The sequence below is a fragment of the Pogona vitticeps genome, chromosome 7 (assembly GCF_051106095.1).
Source record: "Pogona vitticeps strain Pit_001003342236 chromosome 7, PviZW2.1, whole genome shotgun sequence".
Taxonomy (NCBI): domain Eukaryota; kingdom Metazoa; phylum Chordata; class Lepidosauria; order Squamata; family Agamidae; genus Pogona; species Pogona vitticeps.
In genome coordinates, this window is record NC_135789.1 from 33,325,835 (window position 1) to 33,348,175 (window position 22,341).

At 59.4% G+C, this 22,341-nt stretch overlaps 3 protein-coding genes across 4 annotated transcripts; 2 read left to right on the forward strand and 1 right to left on the reverse strand.

Moving 5' to 3' along the window:
- Nucleotides 1–110: 110 nt before the first annotated feature.
- SARM1 (sterile alpha and TIR motif containing 1) lies at nt 111–9,121 on the reverse strand. Its single transcript, XM_072978704.2, has 9 exons — nt 8,263–9,121; nt 5,043–5,661; nt 4,304–4,516; nt 3,538–3,629; nt 2,866–3,101; nt 1,933–2,035; nt 1,341–1,530; nt 525–646; nt 111–284 (listed from the first exon to the last, which is right to left on the reverse strand). The coding sequence occupies exons 1-9, from the start codon at nt 8,733–8,735 to the stop codon at nt 155–157; spliced, it is 2,178 nt and encodes a 725-aa protein (XP_072834805.1). The 5' UTR covers nt 8,736–9,121; the 3' UTR covers nt 111–154.
- A 1,158-nt stretch (nt 9,122–10,279) lies between these two features.
- VTN (vitronectin) lies at nt 10,280–18,424 on the forward strand. Of its 2 annotated transcripts, none has more exons than XM_020803528.3 (9): nt 10,280–10,424; nt 13,922–14,090; nt 14,861–14,980; nt 15,457–15,762; nt 15,946–16,085; nt 16,575–16,731; nt 17,047–17,199; nt 17,505–17,807; nt 18,242–18,424. In XM_020803528.3, the coding sequence occupies exons 2-9, from the start codon at nt 14,018–14,020 to the stop codon at nt 18,355–18,357; spliced, it is 1,368 nt and encodes a 455-aa protein (XP_020659187.3). In that variant the 5' UTR covers nt 10,280–10,424; nt 13,922–14,017; the 3' UTR covers nt 18,358–18,424. The 2 variants fall into 2 exon arrangements, with proteins under 2 accessions (XP_020659187.3, XP_020659186.3); XM_020803527.3 differs by having other exon boundaries at nt 10,282–10,424; nt 17,517–17,807.
- Nucleotides 18,425–20,491: 2,067 nt separating this feature from the next.
- On the forward strand, nt 20,492–22,288 carry SEBOX (SEBOX homeobox). The gene is made up of 3 exons (XM_072978788.2): nt 20,492–20,644; nt 20,920–21,119; nt 21,271–22,288. The coding sequence occupies exons 1-3, from the start codon at nt 20,539–20,541 to the stop codon at nt 21,658–21,660; spliced, it is 696 nt and encodes a 231-aa protein (XP_072834889.2). The 5' UTR covers nt 20,492–20,538; the 3' UTR covers nt 21,661–22,288.
- The last annotated feature ends 53 nt before the right edge of the window (nt 22,289–22,341 follow it).

Sequence of the window (22,341 nt, forward strand, 5' to 3'; positions counted from 1 at the left end):
TCCCGCCCCCAATCTGGGATGTCTTAAGAAATGGCCCGCTCAGAGCGATCCTGGAGCCGGCCAGGTCCTCCTCGGCCCCCTTTCTGCGGAGGGGGGGGGGAGGGGGGGGGGGAGGGGGGACCGGGGAAGGGAGGGGGGGCAGCCGCCTCCGCCCTTAGTTCGGCCCCATCATTGGGCCGCCCTCCAGGCTGTTCTCCGAACCGGCAGACGAATCCCGGGAGGAACGGCCTTGCAGGAAGCGGATGAGCTTCTCCAAGGTGGCCTCTTGGTACTCGTGGGACCATCTGTGGGGCAGAAGATATGGTGGGGGGGGACAGAGAGGGCGAGAGAAGGGCAGCTGAGGCGAGGCTGGGAGGGAAAGGGACCCGCCTTCGAGGTCTCGGCCTCAGCGTCGTGGTGCACAGCCGGGCAGGGGGGGGGCTTGGGAAAACCTCCCACGAGAGCTGCCTCCCAGGAGACACGGGGCCAACCCTTCCCTCCCCTTGCACACTTGCACACACACGCCCCCCCCTCAGCAGACTCACTTTATCCCATTGAATTTAAGGACGGCTCTCATGTCCTCTGGCACCTGCTCTGGATCAGGCCACTCAAAGTGGTCCGTGATGGGGATGATGTTTTTCCCGCAGCTCAAGGCAGTGACGATTTCCTGCCAGGAAAAAAACATGGGCACATCCATGTTTAAAAGTTTGGAGCTTCCCTCCTCCTTTCCGGGTTTTTATCTGACTGTCCACCCGCAGTTTCTCGGTGATGTTCAGCATTACACAGAGCATCCTTTGCACAAATCTAACGGGGTTAGATCTTGTGTGCAATTATTTGATGCGTTTTTATGTGTTTTAAAGATTTTTAACAGCTTAAAGTACCATAGGACCCCCTTATTCGCAGGATCATTATCGTCTGATTCACTTATCTATGGTCTGAAAATATTAAAAATATTAAAAGGAAAAAAATCCTAGAAACATGTTTCTAAAGCTGAACTTACCAGCACTGGCCATTAGAGGGAGCCAGAGACCATGCTATGTATAGAATTCAATATTAAAATAGGAATTGCAGTTATCTGCATTTTTCAGCATCTGGGGCGGGGCTTGGAACCAATCCCCTGCAGATACTAAAGTCATACTGTAATTGTTTTAATACTATATCTGTTTAATTGTTAATGCCATAATTTACGTCTCTTTTAGTTGGTTTGTTGTTGCAGAAAAATGGCCTAGAACTGTAAATGAATGAGTTAATGAATAAAATATTGGGAAAAGGGTGTCAGGGTTGACTTGGGTCTCTAGGGACGGCCTCCCGGGGCCTGATCCATCTTCCCTTCCGGCCACCTGCTCGCACCCCCCCCTCACCTTGTGGACCCAGTCTCTTTTCTCGGTGTCTCCCATGCACCGATCCAGAGCGTTGCGGGAGAGGACCAGCACAAAGTTTTGGGCGTTCACGACGCTCTGGGTCAGCTTGTCTTCAAACTTCCCAGCTTCCAGTTTCTCCACATCCAGGAAGACGCTGAAGCCGTGCAGCTGGAGGTGGACTTTGAGGAGGCTGCGGGAGGAGAGGAAAGGGTGGAGGGACCGCTGAGAAGCCCTTCCCGAAAGGAGCTGCCCCCTCCCCCAAGACCCTCTCGTTTCTCCCCTCCCTGGTTCTCATCCTTCGGGACAAGGAAGCCCAGAATCAGGAAGAATTTCTGGGTGGAAAGTGAAGAAGAGAGGGCCTCAGAAGGTGGCGTGGACTCGCCTCCGCTCTGGGTTTAAAAAAGAGTTCGGACAGAAACCCGCCAGGGATGGCCGGGTGGTGCACTCTCCCCAGCCACGTCGGCTCTGGGAGCTGCTGCCATCCGCTAACAAATAACGTGGCCAGCCTGGGTCCTCATTGAACTACGGCGACAACTTTGTGAGGCCGGTGAAAGAGGTCAAAGAAGAGGGACCGGGGGATCTTGCGCCCCACCTGGCCAGCTGGGATCCGGTGCTTCTCCGGTAGCTGATGAAAACATCGGTCCCCTCGGTGATGGATTTCCCGCTGCTACAGGGCAGGGGCGAGTGGAGCATCTCTGGGAAGGAGAGGAAAGAGGGGGGGGTCAGGGGCTCCCACCACCCATTAGCAGTGGAGCCTTCCCCCCCCCCACGGATCAGGCCTTCCCCAATCACTAAATGCTGGGGTTTGGGGCCGGCTTTACAGCTGGGGAGTGGGACATGGTGGTGCAGAAGTCTCTGTGCAGGAAGGTCGGAAGACCAGCCGTCGTAAGATCGAATCCACGCATCGGAGGGAGCTCCCGTCGCTCGTCCCAGCTCCTGCCAACCTAGCCGTTCAAAAGCATGCAAATGCGAGTCGATAAATAGGGACCACCTCGGTGGGAAGGTAATGGCGTTCCGTGTCTAAGTCGCGCTGGCCATGTAACCACGGAAGATTGTCTCTGGACAAACACTGGCTCTATGGCTTGAAGAGCGGGATGAGCGCCGCCCCCCTAGAGTCGGACACGACTGGACTCAAAAATGTCAAGGGGAACCTTTACCTTTACCTTGCAGCCGGGCAGAGCAAGGCACCTTCCTCTGGCCGCAGATTTGGGGAGTCACTGTTTCCCCTACTCTGTTTTGACCCAGGTCCATGTGGGGACCTTTCGCTACAAGGATGGGGCTGAGATTTCGGCCACTTGACCTGCGTGTGTGCAGTGGCTCCCATTTGCTCTTCTTCCTTGAATCTCTTGGTTCCCTTTGCCGGATTTCCCTGCTTTGGACCTGCTTCCAATCCCTGCATCTTTCGCAATGCTTCTTTCAGCTGGGGTCCCCTCCAGTGAACGGCTCCTGTCACTTTCCTTGGGGGTGCGTTTGGGGCTGGCGATTTGGGGTGGGGGTGGGTGGTGGGTCTTCCTTCTCCGTTTACCTCGGGCAGCGTTCAGGATCCGGACCCGATGGAAACCCAGGCTGACCTGGCAGTCCTGCTCCAGCTGCTGCTCGGTGACCCGGTGGAGGAAATTCCGGTCGATGCTGCAGGTGACGAGGTTGTAGGTGTACTGGCGGAACTTGGGCTCGACGCTGCTGAGCCAGTCGGCCAGGTTGCTGCGGTCGCAGGTGGAGTAGTTGGCGTACGTCTTGAGTTCGGTCAGCTCCCGGAAAAACCTGGACCAGGGAGAGAAAGGGAAAAACATCCCGAGATTGGGGGGGGGGGGGGGTTAGAAAAGCGGAGCCTGGAAAATTAGTTTTCCAAAAACACCCCTCTCTGTTACTCACGGCTAAGTTTAAAACAAAATTCATTGCAGTTACTTGCCACACTGTCTGGAAAGTAACTCATTCCTTTTTTGGTTCTCCAAAGAAACTGAGGAGTAATAGGGGAACAGCCTGGATATAATTGTTCGTTCCAGCTAGAGTGGACCCGTCATATGCTACGATCTTTGCTAAGCTGATGGGGATCCATGTTCTCGTGACTCACCGGGTCCTTGAAAGTAATCGCTCAGTTTGGCCCAGGAAAATCTCTGCGGTTCATCTGGGTGGCTTTTCCTGCGTTTAACCCCTTGATTTTGCACAACATGGGATGGGGAAAAAAATAATACCGTACCGCTTGCGAGTGATGCGAGAGGTCATGCCGAGATCCACCTCTAATTCCTCTTCTGTCAACCTGAGCAGCAGATCCCCATCCACTTGATGCTCCTGCACAAGGCAGGAAAAGAGAGAGAGAGAAAAAAAACACCATGAAAGGGAGAGGGAGAGAGAGAGATTATTTCCCCCACAAAAGCTGCAAAGAAGGAAAAGCCTGGAGTAAAACGGGAGGTGACCCTGTTTAGGGACAAGATCTCCACCAGGAGCCGGTCTTTTGCAAAGGCAACGGCTCTTGATAGACCCACGGAGAAGGCACTACTGTATTTCCAAAAGGCTGTGTGTTTGTGCGGGAGGAGCTGACCAGAATATCTCATTTGGGGATGGAGCACCATTCCTGTAAAGCGACCAGTAGAAATTGCAGGGAAGTCCAAGACAAGGATCGCAATTGGGGGGTGGAGGAATTAGGGAGCCCTGGTCTCTGATGATCCAGGAGGGCACCATTTGGGCCCGGTGAGGTCTCTGCGCCTCTTCTACCACGCCAGGAAAGGACTCTCAAGGTTGTCTGAAGCTCCCATCCTAAGCGTAGCTTTTGGACAGCAGGACCCAGTATCCCGCTGTCAGTGGAGCACAGGAGTGATGGGATTTGTGATGACAAGAAGAGATTGGTGTGTGTGTGTGTGTGGGGGGGGTGTTCTTGTGTGGGAAGGACCCGCAAAAGCCCATGGGATGCTAAAGCCTCCTGTGGGTCCTCCTCCCACCCACCCTGGGGGTGCAGGAGTGCCTACCAGGAACTTGGGGCAGTGCTGGGCGAAGCCGATCTGCTGGAGCCACTTCTGGACCTCCGGCGGTTTCCAGTTGGGCACCGAGGGCAGCAGACGCCGGGGGACTTCCTCGCCCATGGTGGATAGGGCCCGCTTGGCCAGCGTGGAGGTGGTTCCGTTAGACGAGTAGCAGACGATCCGCTTGAGGCTCTGGACGGCCCCGATTTCGGTGAAAATCTGCAAGACACACGGGCAGGCAGGGTGTGTATGTGTGTGTGTGTGTGTGTGTGTGTGTGTGTGTGTGTGTGTGTGTGTGTGTGTGTGTGTGTGTGTGTGTGTGTGTGTGTGTGTGTGTGTGTGTGTGTGTGTGTGTGTGTGTGTGACCAGAAACCCATGAGCCACACAAAAAAGTTGACGTGTTTGACTCAACTTTTTAGGGTTTCTTTTAGACCCGAAAGCAGCCTTTGCTCTCCATGGGGTTTGGGGCCAGATCGTACCCACCCATCCTGGGCAAAGATTCTACCCAGGTATCAAGTTTCCTACACCATTGTTTTAAAAACTGGGCAGGTTCCTAGTCCTCATGAGTTTAGGGGGGTAAACGTATGGTTTCAAGAGGAAGATGGGAAGCCGCCCGGCTCAGCTCAGCCTTTCCTGCCCCTTGCTCCCCGATCTTTCCCAACGGGGCCGCTGGGTGTGTGCGTGTCAAACCCGTGTGTGCCCCCCCCTCCGCGAACGGCACCCGCCCCCCCCTCCCCGGCCTCACCTTGGTGTTCTTCTGCCTGGCCTTGATGGCGGCCTCCACGCACAGGTAGAAGGCGGCGATGCACTGGGCCTCCAGCCGGGAGCTGTCCAGCAAGGGGACCAGGCACTGGAGGTCGTCGGCCGTCCGGCCCTGGCTGTTGTCGGCGCTGCCCAGCAGGAGGTGGGCGAAGCGCCCGGGGTCGAGGGTGGCCACGAAGGGCTCCACCAGGGCCAGGGTCCCCGAGCGCTCCACTTCCTTCTCGACCTCCTTGTTCGTGGCCAGCACTGCCACGGCCAGGCAGGCCTGGAACCGCAGGAGGGCGTCGTCCTTGGCGAAGGCCAGTGGGAAGAGCCACTCCGAGGCCCGCTTCTCCACCATCAGCCGCTGGTTGGCCTGCCCGCCGTACATGGCGCAGTTGGCCAGGGCCGTGGCGCAGTGGCGCAGGACCACGGGGTCGCTCCAGCGGCACCAGTAGAGGATGGCGTCCAGGCCACCGTCGGAGATCAGCTGGAGGCACGTCTCCTCCGAGTGCTTGAACATGTGCTCCAGGATGCCTGCCGTGCTCCGGGCCAGGGGCAGGTTCTCCCGCTCTTGGGCCAGGTTCAGGATCACGCCCAGCCCGATCTGAGCCACCCGGTTCCTATAACGGAAGAGCAACGAAGCCCAGGACAGGCGGGGGAGGGGGGGAAATAAGTTACCCCTGTGGACTACAACCACCAGCATGCAGCCCACACCTCCTTCCGTACACTCTGTCTAATCTGATTTCAGAAACTGCTCAGTGGCAAAATTGTTCTCCTCTTGGGTACGAGAGAGAGAGAGAGAGAGACCCTTCAGCTCCGTTTTCGCCCGCCTCCTGCATTTAAAAGTGTGAGTCTAGTCCTCATGATTCCGTTCGATGGGGGCTTACAGAGCTGCCTTCTGGAAAAAGTCCCTTGATCCCCCAATGCCGTTGTGCGGTGGAGAGGGGCTTGCTGTCTGCACATGCTCAGGGGCCTTTCGTTCCATTCCAACCGAGAGGCAGATTAACGTGGCCGCTCTGGACTCAGGTGGCCTGGGGTGTTTTCTAAGCAAGCGGGAGAACATACAGGGCAGGGGTGGAAGGGAGGGGGGGGGGAGATATAGAGAAACGGGGGTGCAAGGGTGCTTTTGATGGGATGGAGAAGGGAAGAGGCGACCAGCACAAGACAAGGCACGTCAGAGGCTGGAAACGGCCTGGCATGACGCTAGAAAAAACGGTCTCATTTTTGCCAGGAAGCGTCCAGTGAGGCCGCACTGCACTGGACGCCTCCTCTTCTTGACCTTGAGCCCAGCCTGGCAGCCGTCAGAGAAGCGGCCTGGGGGAGCCAGAGGGTGCCGGCCCATCTCTCCCCCCCAGGGGAGCTTGGAGACGTTCTTTTTTAGGCGACTCCCGGGGCTGCCAGGGTGGGGAGGCTGGGGCCTCTGGGGGCAGCTCTTCGAACCGGCGCCCAGGGAGGGAGAGAGGAAGAGGGCCGGGGGTATCCCCTAGGAGAGAACGCCGGGATGAGGCCTCTGTCCTGAGCGGGCCTTGGATGTCCGGACAGGGCGTGCCAGAGAGAGGCAGGCACCCCCGGGGCCCTCTCCTCCGGCCGGGATGTTCAGCCGATGGGTTCGGCCTCCTTCCCCGGCAGGTAATGGCTGCCTAATGCATTTTCCCAATTAGCCTCTGCCACGACAGGCCTTTAAAAGCCCACCTGGCGCCGGGGCGAGGCTGTTCCGGCCGGAGGAGAAGCCGGCTCGCCCGTCTCTAAATGGAACGTCCTGCCCATTCCCGGCCCGGCCGCTTTGCCTAACGGGGCTCGGCTGTCCTTTCGCGGCCTCGGCTTTTCCCGCCCCAAAAGGCCTCTCGACCGCCATCCCTTCGACCCCGTAGCTCACTCATCCTACCTCTTAGGTGGAGAATGGAGCCTTTGCTGGAGGGGAGCTGGGGGGGGGGGAGAGAGCCCAGTGTTTTATTCTGTGGGGACCTCCCCCAGTTGCACTGCAGAATATTTTGGGTGACCTTGGTTTGGACGGGGCCATTAAAAGCCATTAGCTTTGCAAGAGGCCCCACTCCTCCGGGCTATGAATCTAACTGGGACCCTCTTTGGTGATGATACAGTTCAACATTTGCTGCCTCCTTCAGGACCGCCTGTCTTGCCAGGGGGTTCAAAAGCTTGCCTTTAGCAGGCCAAGGATGCTGGGAGTTGTAATATATGCCGACGGAGAGGACTTTTTTTGAGAGGCCATTTCTGAAAAGAAGTATTTCTCGGCTCTATAAGGGATGGGTTATTGATTCCTGCTTGCCATGATGTCTGACCCCAGGAGTGAGCGGGAGAAGAACATGCCCCCCCCAAGGGAGGTGATGATGTCACACATCTGGTGCCATAGGATGGCACCCTTGAGACAGCGATTGACAAGGAACGGTCCCCTACCCCTCGCCCCGCATGGCATGCACAGATATCGCCGACCGACAGCACTCTTCAGACGAGCCAGGATCCCTGGCCTTCCCTCACCGCCAAAAGAGAGGCACCCAGCTTACGAAAAGTTTGGGCTCTCCACCAAATTTCGGACCGATCCTTACCCCTGCCATGCAGCAGGACTGATTTTGACTTCTCAATTCCACACCATGCTTCCCAGAGCAGAGACGGAGTGCTGTGAGACCCCAGAAGCCTGCATGCATGTCCCTCCCTAGGCTCCACTGTCCTTCCTGCAAGCCCAGGGGCTCAGCAATGGCTACCTGGATGCAGAGGAAGGACTGACACCCACACCCACACCCACACACACACACCCTTCACATCCTGTAAGGATTTCGTGCTGGGCCTTTATTGCCAAGAGGTCGGGGGGGGGGAAGTGGTTACAGTTCTCTGTTCCCTATTATTCTCACAACAACCCTGCATGGTAGGCTTAGGGGAGAAAGAAAGAGGCCAGCAGGGCAAGGTCATCTGGGGAGGGGGACCCGAACCTCTCCCTCAAAAAGAGGGAGACTCTGAGCACCCTCGCTGCCTCTTTGCCACCCCAGCAGCCAGGGAGCAGGGCAAGGAAGAGGTGGGCAAGATACCCAGGTGTCTCTGGACAGCAGACCCCATCATCCTTGGGCATGAGCCAGGTCAGCTACGGCTGATGGGGCCTGTACTCCAGCCTGATCCTCAGGCTTCCCTGGGGTAATAAACACACCTCTGTCTGTGGCAGCCCCTCCTCGCCCGCCCGCCCGCCCACCAGTCGGTCCCCTTTCGGGCCTCACCTGTTTTCAGCCACCAGCACCTGTTCCAGCAGCTTCCCCGCCTCGCACTTGGTCTCCGGATCCGCCGACTGGAGCAGGTTGAGGAGGAGGTCCAGGGCCCCCTCCAGGCGGATGGCGTGGCACAGCGCTCTGGCCACCTCCCGGCCCACGGCGGGCATGACCCAGGCTTCCTCCACCAGCGCCAGGATCTCCGCCAGGCCCTGCCGGAGTTGCTCGGGGCCGGCCGCTTGCTTGGTGGCCGAGATGGCCTGGTGCAGCTCGGGCAGGATCCGGTCGAGGGAGGCTTGGATGTCGGCGTGCATCCCAGGCGAGACCTCCTGGCAGGGCCCGAGACCCTCGGCCCACCAGCCCTCGGGACTCCCGACTTTGGACGCGGCGGCCGCTTCAGCCCCTGCCTCGGGGGTTTGCATCTCGGGGCTGGACATGGCTAACCGGCAGAGCTTGTAAGCGGAGAGCAGGAGGGTGAGCCCCATGGGGGTGGCGGGAGGAGGATGGAGAAGGCTGGCCGGCCAGCAGAGAGGGGGGGGGAGAAGCCGGGAGGTCCTTAAAGCAGCCGCATCTCCAAAATGTTGAGGGCCAGGGCCAGTTTAGAAGCCAAGAAGCAAGAAAAGGAAGAGCACAGAAAGGAGGAGGAAGGAAGAGGAGCAGAAGAAGAGGGAATGATGATGGGGAGTGCGCAAGGATGCTGGAAGGGGCAGCTTTATGGGAGGAATTTAGAAGCACAGAGAGACAGACAGAAAGTGGGTGCCGCCCCCATGCCAGGGCTGAGCTGGCATCTGTCTGCCCCCACCCCCCCCTGTCCCCGCAACTTTCTCAGCCAAAGGGGCATCAGTTCCGGGGCCTCCTCCCCCCTCCAGTGATGTCACCCCTCCTAGGGACCGCCCCAAAAGGAGGACCTGTCGCCACGGCAACTGCATCCTTCCTCCGGGTGATGTCAGGAGCAGGCAAGTAGCCAGACTGGTCCCCGGGCCCCCCCTTTCCGAGGCAGGTCTGAGTGCAGGGCGCTTTGGTGGGGGCGCAGGTCAGAGAGAGGAAAGAGCCCTGTGGGGTGGGCGGGTGGGGGGGAGGGCGGAAGGGGCCCCATCCTGATCTCGCTTTGTTGCAGCTGAGGAGCCGGATGGGGGCCTTCCATTCGCTCCGTTCCAATGAATCTTCCAGTTCCGTCTGGCCCAGAGCTCCCCCCCCAATGATGACCTTAAAGGGGTGGGGGTGGGGGCAAGCGTCTTAAACATCCTCAGCTTTGTCTGGGTTTCAACCTTCTCGGTGTGCTTTTCCGCTTCAGGTTTCTCTCCCACCCTTCCCCCCCCCGCCCCATTTGTACTGCTTTTGTTTTCATTTGGAAAATGAAGACATTTGCCTTTTTAAAAACAAAAATAAAAGAAACACACACTCATTGTTTACGAATCAGAAAGTATCCTTGGATACATGTCAAGGGGCGTAGAACGAAAACACACGAGCAGGCCAGCGAACAGAGAACAAAGGAGACTCCTTTCCGAAGAGGGTCTCAAGCCCGCAAGTTCGTTGCAAACAGAAACAGCCCCCCCCCGCCAAAAAATTAGCAAATCTTTGCTGTCTGGAGCTTTTGTGGACCAAATGTAAAGAGAAGCGGCTCAAGAATGTTCGTACTGTTGTTAAATCTGTACTAAAGGCTAGATCTGCGCAAGGCTGACCCCCCCCCCAAAAAAAACACCAAAAAAGTTTGGTTAAGCCTAAGAAAGGGTCTCGGTTCTGGAATATGCACAGCTTTGGCATGAGCTGTAATAAATGGGCAAGCCTTTATGGTAGCACAGAACGCTTTCCCACCATCTTATTCTAAGGTCAGGACGAGATACACAAAAGGAGATGATTAGCCTTGGAGGGAGGGGTCTAGGGTCTTTTTCTTTTTCTCGTCCAGATGGACTTCTCTTTTGCACCCAGCATATGGTGGGAGGCTGGCGCTTCCCCGCCTGCGTGTGAGCGATCACCTCTGTCCGTGGGGTCGGCAGCTTGGAGGCCAGCCCTCTAGACAGACTAATCCCTTCCCTTCTGCAGAGAAAGAGAGGCGAGAAGCAGGCGGCCGAGAGGGTGGTGGGAGCACCCGGCTGGCATCCGCCAGGGCCCCGGAGACGCTGCGTGGTGGGTCCCCCCCACCCTGCCAGGCTGGATTTGGTGGGTTAGAGCAGGTAGGTGAGCCGTCCTCCGGAGTGTGCCAGTTCCGGACAGACGGAAGCTGCCCAAGGGGCCTTAGGCAGACTTTGCCGGTGGCCAGGAAGCCTGGCTTCCTGTGGGGGGTGGGTAGGGGGGGAGGTGGGTCTAGGCCCGACCTGGGTCCCAGAATTGGTTAGTGGGGTTTGGCCCCGTCCTTGCTCACCTTTGGGGCTGCTTGGGCACCAACTCCCCCACACACACACACATGTTGGTGTGGGAGGCCCACGGATCCATGCCACCCCCCTCCTCACTCGTATTGCAGGTCCTGCCCAAAAGCAGCCAAAGGATTTGGCTACCAGAGGCAGGCAGAAGCCCGCCGGCCCCTCTCTCCGTCCGTGGTGGTAAAATGCGGTCGTTTGGCAAGGCAAAATGGCACAGCGTCGGCTGATCTGTCGTGCCCGTGGCTGCTATCCACCGCTCCGGGACACAGCCGCCTTGCTGTGCCCCCCCCCCAGGGTCGGCTCTTGGCTGCACAGCTTCGCCAGCGCGGGGGGGGGCAAAGAGCCTAAATAGCTGAGCTTTTTAAGGCGCCTCTGGTGCTGCGGGAAGAAGGAGGAAAGGGGTTGCTGGCTGACCCCCTCAGGAGAACAGGGGACGAGTGCTGAGAGAGAGGATTTCTGGATAGATCCCTTAAGTGGATTCCGGGGGGGGGAGGGAGAAGCCGGCTTTGGCCCAGCCGATTAGAGACTCCCTCCGCTCCATTACGTGGTGGCTTCTGGCGCCAGTTGGCTTCCCAGGTGGCTTTAGGCGGCCCCTTTATGCGTCCACGGCAGGGGGGACGTCAAGGGCCCCCCAGGGAGCCCCAGGAGACAGAGAGAGCGCCAGCCTGCCTTCCAGGGACCCGCCGGCCTCGCCAGGTTCCCTTCCAGATCTTGGCACAGCGCATGGCCTGGGAAAGTGGTGGTGAACGCGAGGGTCCAGCCGGCCATCATCCCTCGGGCGGAAGGCGCCCTGCCTTTGTGGCCGAGGGAGGACGTGACCTTTGAGGCCGTGGCTTCGGCCAGAGAGAGAACACCAGGGGGTGGGGTAGGGGGTGGAGTGCTTTGAACCAAAGCAAGGCCCCATCGCTGGTCAGAAAGGATGATCTAAGATGCTTCCAGGCTCTGTCAGATTTATTCCAGCGCGATCCACCGGATAGGAAGGCTGGGGGAAAATTCACCGTTCCGTCACCGGGCGGTGAGTGTCTCCAGAGGCACGCGAGGATGACGATGAGGCCGCCTGGCTTCGTATCAAGGATCAGTCCTGCCAATCTTCTCTGCTTTAAGTGGTGGTTGGGGGAGGTTGTAGTCACGGGGGGGGGGGGGAAGGAACTTCCCCAAGCGCTGGACCCACTGTTAGTGATGCCGCCGTCTCCTAGATGTGTTTGTTGATGGCCTTCAATGGGCAGGCCAAATGCCTCCAGAAAATAATTGTTTTACCGAGGATTTGAATAAAAACAGGGAAAAGGTCCACGCCTTCTCCCCCCCCCCCCCCCACGATTTACAGATGATACGAAGGTGGAAAAATCCAGAACCTGGAAACGTTCCTCTTTGTTTGGACTACAAAGCCCAGAATCCCCCAGCTAGGGGGACAGAGTCGGTGTTCTTACAAGGGCTTTTGGGTGCCCGGCTGCAGAATCCCCCCCCCACAGCACCTGCAGGGAGGGGCATCACTCCTGGGTAGCCGCGGGCAAGCGGCACAAGGGGTCGCAGAGCGCCCCCTGAAGGGAGAATCCGGGAACTGCTTTGGAGCGCTTTGAACTGAGAAAACTCAGGCAATGAAACAAAACAAGGACGGGACTCACAGGGTGCCGGAAGCTGTGTGTGTTTTTTTTTTAAGCACCCCCAGGGCTGCCCTACAAGGAGAGCCTGAAGCCGTGGCTTTTTAAAGGTCACTCCACCACCGGGAACCCCCTAGCCATGGTGGCCACTGGGCGTGCTAGCTGGGGGATGCTGGGCTTGGTAGTCCTCGGCCATCCTGTTTCTGAGCCGCCCCAGCCTGCCCCAGCCGGTGCCTCTTTTCTCCGGCTGGGCCTGGGAAGACTGACCGAGAGAGAGACAGGCTGAGCCGCTTTGCCCCCCCCCCCCATGGCTTTGCCCTTTGCCCCCTTAATGAGTCACCACCACTCTTGGGCTTTTCGGAGGGGGGGAGGGAAGAGGGGAAAGGCAGCAAGGGGAGTTTGCATTAATTAGTAACTGGGCAGAATCAATCTGGGGCAGAAGACTGCGGAGCAAATTCCACCGGGCTTTGTTTGCAGAGCTGACCAGGGCTGGCCGGGGGGGGGGGCACGCTGGGCGGAGGAGGGGGTGAGTTTACCTGGAAAGTGAATTTTCGGGCACTTTCTTTCACGGAAGGGCCTCGGGTCAAGGAAGCATCCTGCAGGGGCCTTACTCCAGGATTCCTCTTGCAGCCTTCTTCCCCCCCCCCCCTTCCTGGGTTTCTTCCCTGGGCAGGGCACCAGGTCCCTGTTATTTGTTTGTTTGTTTCTTTATTGATTTAACTGAGGGCTAGAAGGCTGGAAAAGGCTAAATCCTAACAGCCTGAGCCTCTCGCTTCCCCTTGTCACAGCCTGAGCTCACCCTAGCCTCCAGCTCGCTGTGGGAGGATTTCCGGGCCAGAGTTTGTCCCAACCTTCTCCAGTACTGGGTGGAGAGCCAGGGGGGCACCCCCCCGCCCAGGATGGTATTTTCAGCCTGCTGACCCACGGCATTTTGCTGCCTGAGGCACAACCGCCAAGGCTGGCCTAAGGTAGTCCATGCATGGTTAATTTGGCACAAAGGATTTACAACACCCCCCCTCTCCTCCTTTCACACTCAAAATACTTTGAAAGTTACTTTTTTTAAAAAAGAAAGAAAGAGGCTCATTCAAAAGTCTCTGTTACGGAGTTTAAAACGTCATCATTTGCTGCTAATTGTGGCAATCCAAGCTTTACTTTGTTCCAGCCTCCCTCACTTTGGCTACAGTTACTTTAGGGGAGGGAGAAAAACCTGAGGTAGGTCAGGAGCTTGATGTACTGGATTTCTGAAAAACTGCAAACACGGTGAGATTAGAGTTAGACCTTCTGGAACTTTTCATGAAGAGAAGTCATTATAAAAATTGGGAGATGAGTGCCTTCCTTAACTCCTACTGGGCTCTGCCCTTTCTGAGCACCCTAACTTTGCCGCCTGAGGCTTCTGTCCACTTTGCCCGATGGGAGAGCCGGCCTGGCTTTGAAACGGGGGGGGGCTGGGGTTGGGGGTCCCCCAGCATCCCACTCTCGGCTCCGCTTGGGAGTCAAGAAGCGGCTCCTTCAGGCTGACGATGGACCAGAGAGGAGAAAGCAAGTAGGAAGGCGGATTTGACCCCGGGGCCTTCCAGTTGCCGACCCTCCCAGAGAAAGTCCGCAGGGCAGCAGCGATAAGGCCGGAGAGGTTGCAAAAGAGAGGGGCGGGAGGCAGCAGCGGAGGCGTGGGGGGGGCATCCTGCTGACCTTGCCATCTTTCCCTCGGAGCAGAGAGGCGAGGCTGAGCAAACACTCTCTCCGCGGCCAGGGGAGAAACGGACGGACAACGGATCTGGCCGGCCAAGGGGGTACGGCTGGGGCTCTCGGATGTTCGCCATGAGGCTCCTTCGCCTGGCTTTCCTGCTGGGCTGGATGATGTTCGGGGCCTTCGGAGCCGAGGGTGAGTATTATGTGAGCCCCCACCCTCTGTCTGGGGTCTTCGCTTTTGGGGGGATGTGGCAGAGCCAGCTCGGTTTTGGAGGGACTGGAGCAGAGTGGAGGGGGGGCCTCGATCCGCCGTAAAAGAATACCTCTCCCATCAATCAAAAAATTCAACTTTGGAACTCCTTGACACATGGAGAGGTCAGGATGTGATTTTGGGAAACTTTTTGAAAGCAAACTCAACGGTTTCAGTATGAGCCCCCGAGCAGGGGGGAATAATCCTTCCCCCCACAATCAAGGTGGGCACCCCCTTGGCTGGGGTTGAGGCCTATGGCAGGAAAAGACCGACTGGAGGACCCTCCGCCCTGCAGGCAAGGAGAGCCGCTCCCCCCCCCCGGGAATCCCACATTCGAAACACCCCTCACCACTGGAAAGTTTTTTTCCTCTGGTTGAGTCCCCGTCGCCTTTCTTGTCATTTGAACCCGTGGCTTCAAGGTCTCACCCTCTGCAGCCACAGGAGACAACGCTGTGGGAGGACGGCTGTCTGAGCCCCCTTCCGCCTCCTCTCCTCCGGGCAGAAGGGCACCCGCTGTGGGGCAGCCCCTTTTGGGGACAGGGGAGTGGGGTGGGAGAGCTGAGGCTGCTGGCGGCCTGGTAGACTGGCCCTCTGCGCTGGAACAACGCCGGGGGGGGGGGAATAGACGCCCTGGGCCCCTCCGTCTGTGGGTGGGGGGGTGCCCTGTTTCTGGGCCGGGGTGGAGACAGCTCCCTGGTGTCTTTCCCCCCCAGAGTCCTGCGAGGGGCGCTGCGAGGCGGGCTTCGACATCCAGAAGAAATGCCAGTGCGATGACCTGTGTCTCTACTATCAGAGCTGCTGCATCGATTACGCCACCGTCTGCAAAGCGAAAGGTGAGCCCAACCCAGGCTGGTCTCGGGCGGGGGGGGGGGATTGAGCCTTGCTCTTTTGGCTGGTGAGGCCCAGAGGCCCCCAACCAGGAGGATTCTGGGCTTTGTAGTCCAAAAGGAATGAAACAGACACTTCCCCAAAGCTGGGCCTCCAGGATTCACAAACATAAAAGGTGTGGATCCTTCTGTCCTCCAGGAAAGGGGGGGGGGGGCGGTTTCAAAGCTCCTTCAGTGCCCTGATGAAGCGGCTACCCCTGTGCAAGCACTCTGCACATGCTCAGAGAAACCCAGGCCTGCTCTGAGGGCTCATGTGTCGAGCATGGGGATGGACCTAAGAAAAGTGGAGGGGGGGATTGCATCTGAGCCCCGATATGCAGAGGCCAAAATGAAACCCACAGCAAGGGGATTTGGGGGCAGGGAGAGGGAGGGGTCTCCCTGGCCAGCCTGGGGATGATGAGTCACGCTTTCCCCCTTCTCAGTGACCCGCGGAGACATGTTCCTACAGCCAGAGGATGATTATCTAGACTACTTGGATCCAAGCAACGTCACGGCCCTCGTGCCCACTGCCACCGCCACCGCCGCCCCCGAGGTGCCGACAGCCACCTTCTCCGATTACACATGGGTGGATGAAGCCGACGTGGGGGCCAGCGTGCCCCCTGGGGGGGACCTGCTCCCCCCCACAGAGGAGGGTCCCACCGTGGGGCCGGAAGAGGAGGTTTTGTGCAGTGGAAAACCTTTCGATGCCTTCACCAGTCTGAAGAACGGCTCCATCTATGCTTTCCGTGGTACGGCCTGGCCGGGAGGGAGGGAGGGAGGGAGAGGGGATTCGGGGAGGGCCGCGTCTCCTGGATCTGATTCTGTGAGTGTGCACACCCACCCACCCACCACCACCCACCCACACGCATCCTCCCACTGAAGGACTGGGGAGCAAAAAGATCCCGTTCAACCTCCTCCTTTTCCTGACCCAGGGAAGTATTTCTACGAGCTGGACGAGAAGACCGCACGCCCAGGGTACCCCAAACTCATCCAGGAGGTGTGGGGCATTGAGGGACCCATTGACGCGGCCTTCACCCGCATCAACTGCGAGGGCAAGACGTACCTTTTCCAGGTGAGGCGTAGGCACTCCTGGTTCTCAGCCTCGACCCAACCCGGATCGGGCCAGGGGGACTCCTGACTTCAGCAGAGCCTGGCGGCTCCCTGGTTCCACCCTCCCCTGAAGGTCATCTAGACCAACCCCATGCCTTCCATCACAGGGAAGCATCCTTGAGAGCGGGCCGTCCGACCCTTCTCAAAAGACCTTTCCAAGCAGCCCTTGCTGTCGCGAAGGTCTTCCAAAGATTGGGCCAGAATCTCCTTGCTAGTGATGTGTGCTATCCTAAGACAGGGTGCCCCTGGGCATGTGCAGAGCCCATTCTTCCTTCCTCAAGGAAGCAGCCCGGTCCCCCCCCCTTGCTCCTCTGAGACTAGTGGGGGTGGGGGAGGCTACCAGATCCACACCTGTGGCTTCCAAGTCCCTGGGCTAGCCGTGGGGGAGGGACCCCTTCCTGGTTCCTGCCGCCGCCCCCCCCTCACAGCCTCGCGGCTCTTGCTTGCGCAGAGGGGGCTCTACTGGCGCTTGGCTGACGGGGTCCTGGAGCCGGGCTTTCCCCGCAACATCTCCGACGGCTTCAAGGGGATCCCCGACCACCTGGACGCGGCCTTTGCCCTGCCGGCCCAGAACTACTTCTCCAGCGAGAGGGCCTACTTCTTCAAAGGTGCCCGTTTGGGACCCCACCCTTTCCCTCCTCCTCCCCCCCGAACCACCTGTGGGGCTCTCTCCCTCCTGCCCCCCCTCACCAGAACCACCCTGCGAGAGGCAGGGCCGAGCCGAGAGAGCAGCAGCCGGCCCGAGGAGCGTTCGGAAGCCCGGGAAGGGGCTCCTCCCTGTGCCCTCGAAGGGGCGAGACCAGGGAGGCCTCCCTTTGCAGCTCTGCCCCGGGCAGCGGAATCTCTCAGGCGGCGCCTCTCTCGGTCGATCGTTCCGCTCCAGATCCCTCCTGACCCACCCGTGTCTCTCTGGCGCCTCCCAGGGAACAAGTACTGGTCGTACGACTTTGCCAACCAGCCCAGCCGCCAGGCGTGCGAGGAGACCTCTCCGTCCGTGGTGTTCGACCACTACGCCCAGCTGCAGGCGGACAGCTGGGACGAAATCTTCGAGATCCTCTTCGGGGGCAGCCGGAGGAGTAAGTGGGGTGGCTTGGTGTGCATGGGCCCTCCCCTCTGTGTTCTAGATGAAGATCCATTTCTGGGCTATGACTTTCCCAGAGTCCCTCTCGCCGGAGACTCAGTTCCAGCAAACCTCCATGCCTGGGAAATCAGACTTGCTGATGAAGGCCATGGCCCTTAAGGCCAATCAGGAAACAAAGCAACCTGACAATCTGACGCTGTGGCCATCAGATGCTATCAGCATTTAAGGAATTTCCCTACAATGAGGTGTTGTCTAAAACAAATAGTTTGTCTCTGCCTCCTTAAACGTCTTCACCACCAGCCCCTTTTCTAGGCGGAGCCAGCAGACCCCGTTTCATCAGCCGCGACTGGCGAGGGATCCCCAACCACGTGGACGCCGCCATGCTGGGGAGGCTGTACGTGGCCCAGAGCCCACCGCAGCGCCACATGAGCAGGAAGTCCTCGCGCCGGCACCGGAAGAAGTACCGCCGCCGGCAGCGCTGGGGCCGACTAGACTCCCTTTGGGACTGGCACGGCGACAGCTCCGAGTCTGATGAAATGGACTGGCTCCTGAGTGGAACCACGGCTTGCCAGCCATTCCAGAGCGTCTACTTCTTTGTCGACGGTGAGTAAGGAGGTTTTGAATCGATGCCTCTTTGTATCAGTGGGGAGGAGAGAGGGCCAAGGCATCCACCACATCCCAGAATCTCTACATCCAACTCGAGCGCTCGTAGGGAGCTTCCGAAAAGGAAAGTATTTCCTGAATGAGCTGGTGGAACTCACTCCCACAAGAACTGACAGTCGGGCAGGGAGAGCAGAGGAATGGGTACAGAAAAAAAGGGCCTGCAAACAACTATTGGTAAAAGTTACTTTTTTGACTGATCATGTAGTCTAGATGGGGTCGGGAGGACTCCTTTGGAAAAAATAACTTTCCTTCTTTCTGCATGAGGTGTGCTCAGGAAAAACCTTGTGGGGGGGAGATCTTCAGGGTCTGTGGTGGCTCAGGTTCCATCTTCACACCGATGGTGACCCCGCACCCTCTCCTCTTCTTTGCCTCAGACAAGTACTACCGCCTCAACCTGCGCACGCGTCGGGTGGACTGGGTGTACCCCAAATACCCGCGGCCGATCGCCAAGTACTGGCTGGGGTGCCCTTCTGAGGAAGATCTCGCCTGAGCTCCACGGCGAACCCCTCCGGGCCGAGGACGGCCGCAAAATAAAAGTTTTTGCACCTCTGCGAACAGCTCGGCTTCTGTGTGACGATCGCTCTCTTCGTTTCAGAGAATTTAGAGATTAACGGTCTCTCCTGTCTTAAACCCAGGCGCCAGGATGGCCTGTCTCCGCTGCTAAATTCTGGTGGGGTTATCATTTTTAAAAGTTAACATTCTGAAACAAACAGCCACTAAAACTGTATTCCAGTTGGCTGAACCTCCAAACCGCAGGCTGATGAATGAGCCTTTTTGCCTGCCTCCCTGAGAAGAGCCGTGGGAAAGCCGGTCCTGCATCCCTTGGCAGGGGGTTCCAAAGGCCGCAGACGCCTCATGAAAACCCTGTGCCAAAAATGCACTGGGGACCGGCAGGATCAGGGTCGGTTTGGAAATGCAGAAGCGCTGCAGGAGAGGCCCCACAGCCAGAGTGCCCACCCACCCACCCACCCACTTGCGGAAATGCAAGCTGCTGGGGTAATCCTTATTCGACCATCAAGGAGCAGGGGTTTTGTAAAGTCGGTAGCTCTTAATTGCCCACTCAAGGAGAGGACAGAGGGGGGGCGGCTTTGCAGCTGCCCTCCCCCCCCAGTCCCAAGGGGCACAGCTGAGCTCAGCAGGACCAGGGCAGCCTCAGGGTGGGGGTGGGGGTGGGGGCAGCAGGGGATATCCTTCCTCCTACCCAGAACGCCCCAGGGGCTCCCGCCCAGCAAGCCCCTGGCTCCATGACACCCCCAGCTGGGGGGTTTAAAGATTAGGGGTCTCCAAATCCTCGGAATTGTCATTTTAAAAAGTTCAGTAATTCTTTTCTTTTCTTTTTTTTTTTTGGAGTTCCGCTCCAAGCTTCTTAGGGGGTGCGGTGAGGTGTGGGGGGGCCTATACACTTCAGGTTCCCGTTCAAAGTTTCTCTATATTAAATACGGGTGAAATCTTTTTTTTAACTCTTCCCAAATAGTAGCAGGTTGGTGATGGGGGGGGGAGAGAAAATCACAGCCCCATCAGAAGACCAAGTGGAGGGGGAAAAGAGTCAGGCTTGTACAGCTCTCAGTTCATAGTAACTCTCTCCATAGCGGGATCAGCCCCACCCAGGGGCACATGGGCGTTGTGGTTATCAGGCACGTGTGTTGGGATGTCCAGAGGAAGGGGTGGGAGAGAAACCCACAGGGAGGCCCCACATGGGGCCCATGGAGCCCGCGGGGCTTCCCTCTGTGTAGATCCCCCCGCCCGCCCCAGAATTGCTCCTTCAAGGGTGGAAGCCCCCTCCTTTCGGCCCCACAGCGTGGAATCAAGGCCTGAGTGAGGGCAGCCCCACACTTGCGGGAGCCCCACTGATTCGGGGGGGGGACAGTCTCGTTGGGTCCGCTCTCTGTCCTTAAGGCTGCCAAACGCTCCACCGCGCCCCCGGTCCTTACTTGGGGTCCTCCCGGCTCTGAAGAACGGAGCCCCCCCCTCCCCTCCTTCCCCGCCCCCCCCCCCCCCCGGGCTCAGCCCCACCGCGCCCGCCCATGCGCCCCCAAGGCAGGCCCTTCTCCTGCGAAGCTGCTCCGAGGGAGGGAGGACGGCTACCCACCTTGGCCGCGCAGCCCGGAAAAAGCGGCACCGCAAAAGCAAGCTCCCTTTCAGGAACTCCCCCCTCCCCGCCGCCGGATCGTGGCCAAGCCTTGGGGCAGCCCGGTGCTCGGGCCCTGGAAGGGGTGGGGGTGGGGGCCCGCGGGGAGCTTCAGAGGCCGCGGGGCCTCAGGCAGGAAAAAGAGGTGGGCGACCCCTCCCGTCTTGGAGCTCGGGCATCCAAATCTCTGGGTCGGCCCTAACCCTTTGGGGGAAGCTGCCTCGAAGGTCGGGCGGGCGGGCGGGGGGGGGAGACGTCTGGCACGTGTCTTCCTCCTTCAGCACCAAGGAGAGCGCCCTCGGGTCCCGACGTTGCCTCGGCCGGGCGCCCGGTTCCTCCTGGACCCCAACTTCAGGTGCCCCTGGGGCGGACTGGGGAGGGCTCCGCCGCGCCGCCCCCGCCGGCTGGGGTTCGGCTCGGGGGTGGGGGGACGGATCCGGAGCGGGGATCAGGGGCGGCGGGCGGGGCCGTCCCTCCTGGGCAGGGATAAAAAGCCGTGCGTAAAAGCGCGCCGTCCGGCCGCGGGGAGCCCAGCGCGCCAGGATGGGCACCGCGGAGCAGGGGCGCTTCCTCCGGGCCCCTCCGCCGCTGGCCCGCGGCCCGTTCCCCGACGGGGCGGCCGCTTCGGGCCTGGACCAGCCCCGGGGAGGTAAGTGGCAAGAAGGTTGGGATGGGCTCCCCAGTCTCGGGGGGAGAAGAAGAAGAAGGGCGCCCGCGCTCTCCCTGAGCCGGCAGGAGAGTCTCCCTTGCGGACGACGGGACCCAGAATCACCCTCCGGAGGGCTGGCTGGGGATTCTGGGTCTCCTCGTCCGCCGAGGCGGCCGCGGCGGGGTGGGTGGGTGGCGACTCTACAGGGGCATCCGCCCGGCCGGCCCCCCCCTGCCTTCGGGGGCCTCTCCTCCTCCCTTCCGCTCCTCTTCCAGGGGCCGGGAGGGAGCCCGTCGGGGGAGGCTGCTGCTCCTGCCCGGCCGCGGCCGCCGGCCCCCGCAAGAGGAAGCGGACCACCTTCAGCCGGGGCCAGCTGAGCGAGCTGGAGCGGGTCTTCGCCGCCCTGCCCTACCCGGACATCGGCACCCGCGAGCGCCTGGCCCAACTCACCCAGCTGCCCGAGGCCAAAATCCAGGTGAGGTTCCTCCTCCCTCCCTCCGTCCCACACCCCGCTCCCGCCGGGTGGGGGGGGGACCCTCCGCCTTGGAGAGGAGGCGCCGCCGGGGGCCCCCTCCTTGCTCCCCAGCCGCGCCTCCGAGCTCACGCCGGCCCGCTTCCTCTCCCAGGTCTGGTTCCAGAACCGCCGCGCTCGCAGGATCAAAAGCAGCAGCAGCAGCGGTGGCAGCCACGGGGGCGCAGCGGCCCGACGGGTCTTCGCCATCTCCAAGCCACCCCGCCCGGTGCCCCCGGCGCCTCCTTCTCCGGGCATCCGAGCCTCCGTCCCCTCCGGCCGGGAGGAATCTCCGGAGCCTCCCCATCGCTGGCCAGCGGGCTCCCTCCAGGAGGGGGAAGCCGGGGACCCAGAGGCCGGGGCGGCGGCGGCGGCGACCACCAGGGCCTGGACGGCGCTCTCGGGGTGCTGGGAGGCCCTCCCGGCCGCCGCTCCCACCTCGCTGGGATCCATCTCGGAACTCATCTACAGCGCCGCCCTGGTGGCCAACCTGGGGGAGGTGTAAGAACGACCCCTAAAGAAAAGCTTGGCGGGGGGGCGGAGCTTGGGAAAGGGGCCCAGGCTTACCTGGGATGGGTCCAGAAGCAGGTGAGGGGCAGTACACGGCACTCCCTTTTGGGAAGACCACTACCCACCAGCTTCCTTTTTCCTCTTCCCTCCTCCTCCTCTTTTCCTTTTGTGTTGTGATTCCTTCAAATAGTTTTCCTTCCCTTGATTGGGTATACACTGTTCGGGGTGGTGTATTTTGGGCCATATGGAACCCTTTTATCGGGAAACATTCTATCTGCATATCCCAGTTGTTCAGGAACTGGCCTGGATAAGAGCTTGTGGATGGGTGTGTGTGTGGAATTCCTGAAATTGTCCCCACTACCCAAAACAAATAACTCTCCTAAACTCTGTTGAGGAGCACCGTATCCCTTCCACAAGCCCCATAACACAAATCCTAGATGTTATTAATCTCCTGTAAAAAGATGGAAGCATCTCCTCTCCTGACTAAGGATTAAATGACCACAGCCCCCCACACACACACACCCACGCTCGCACCACACACCTTGGTCCGATTAATCTGCAGGTTTTTCTCTTCTGTCCACCCCCCTCTCTTGTAACTCCAATAAAAGTCCTGTTTTGTGATACCCCACGAGCTTAGCCTGATCATTTTCATTCCTGATTTGTGTCCAGCAGAGGC

Excerpts from the sequence above, each read along its gene's own strand:
- SARM1 (XM_072978704.2), bottom strand. The coding sequence starts at position 8,735 with ATGGGGCTCACCCTCCTGCTCTCCGCTTACAAGCTCTGCCGGTTAGCC. Across the intron at positions 3,630-4,303 it reads AGCACTGCCCCAAGTTCCTG|GAGCATCAAGTGGATGGGGA; the intron begins GTAGGCACTCCT and ends TGCCTTGTGCAG. Across the intron at positions 1,531-1,932 it reads ACCGGATCCCAGCTGGCCAG|CCTCCTCAAAGTCCACCTCC; the intron begins GTGGGGCGCAAG and ends CTCCTCCCGCAG.
- VTN (XM_020803528.3), top strand. The coding sequence starts at position 14,018 with ATGTTCGCCATGAGGCTCCTTCGCCTGGCTTTCCTGCTGGGCTGGATG. Across the intron at positions 17,200-17,504 it reads CTTCGGGGGCAGCCGGAGGA|CCCCTTTTCTAGGCGGAGCC; the intron begins GTAAGTGGGGTG and ends CTTCACCACCAG. Across the intron at positions 17,808-18,241 it reads CGTCTACTTCTTTGTCGACG|ACAAGTACTACCGCCTCAAC; the intron begins GTGAGTAAGGAG and ends TCTTTGCCTCAG.
- SEBOX (XM_072978788.2), top strand. The coding sequence starts at position 20,539 with ATGGGCACCGCGGAGCAGGGGCGCTTCCTCCGGGCCCCTCCGCCGCTG. Across the intron at positions 20,645-20,919 it reads CCTGGACCAGCCCCGGGGAG|GGGCCGGGAGGGAGCCCGTC; the intron begins GTAAGTGGCAAG and ends CTCCTCTTCCAG. Across the intron at positions 21,120-21,270 it reads TGCCCGAGGCCAAAATCCAG|GTCTGGTTCCAGAACCGCCG; the intron begins GTGAGGTTCCTC and ends TTCCTCTCCCAG.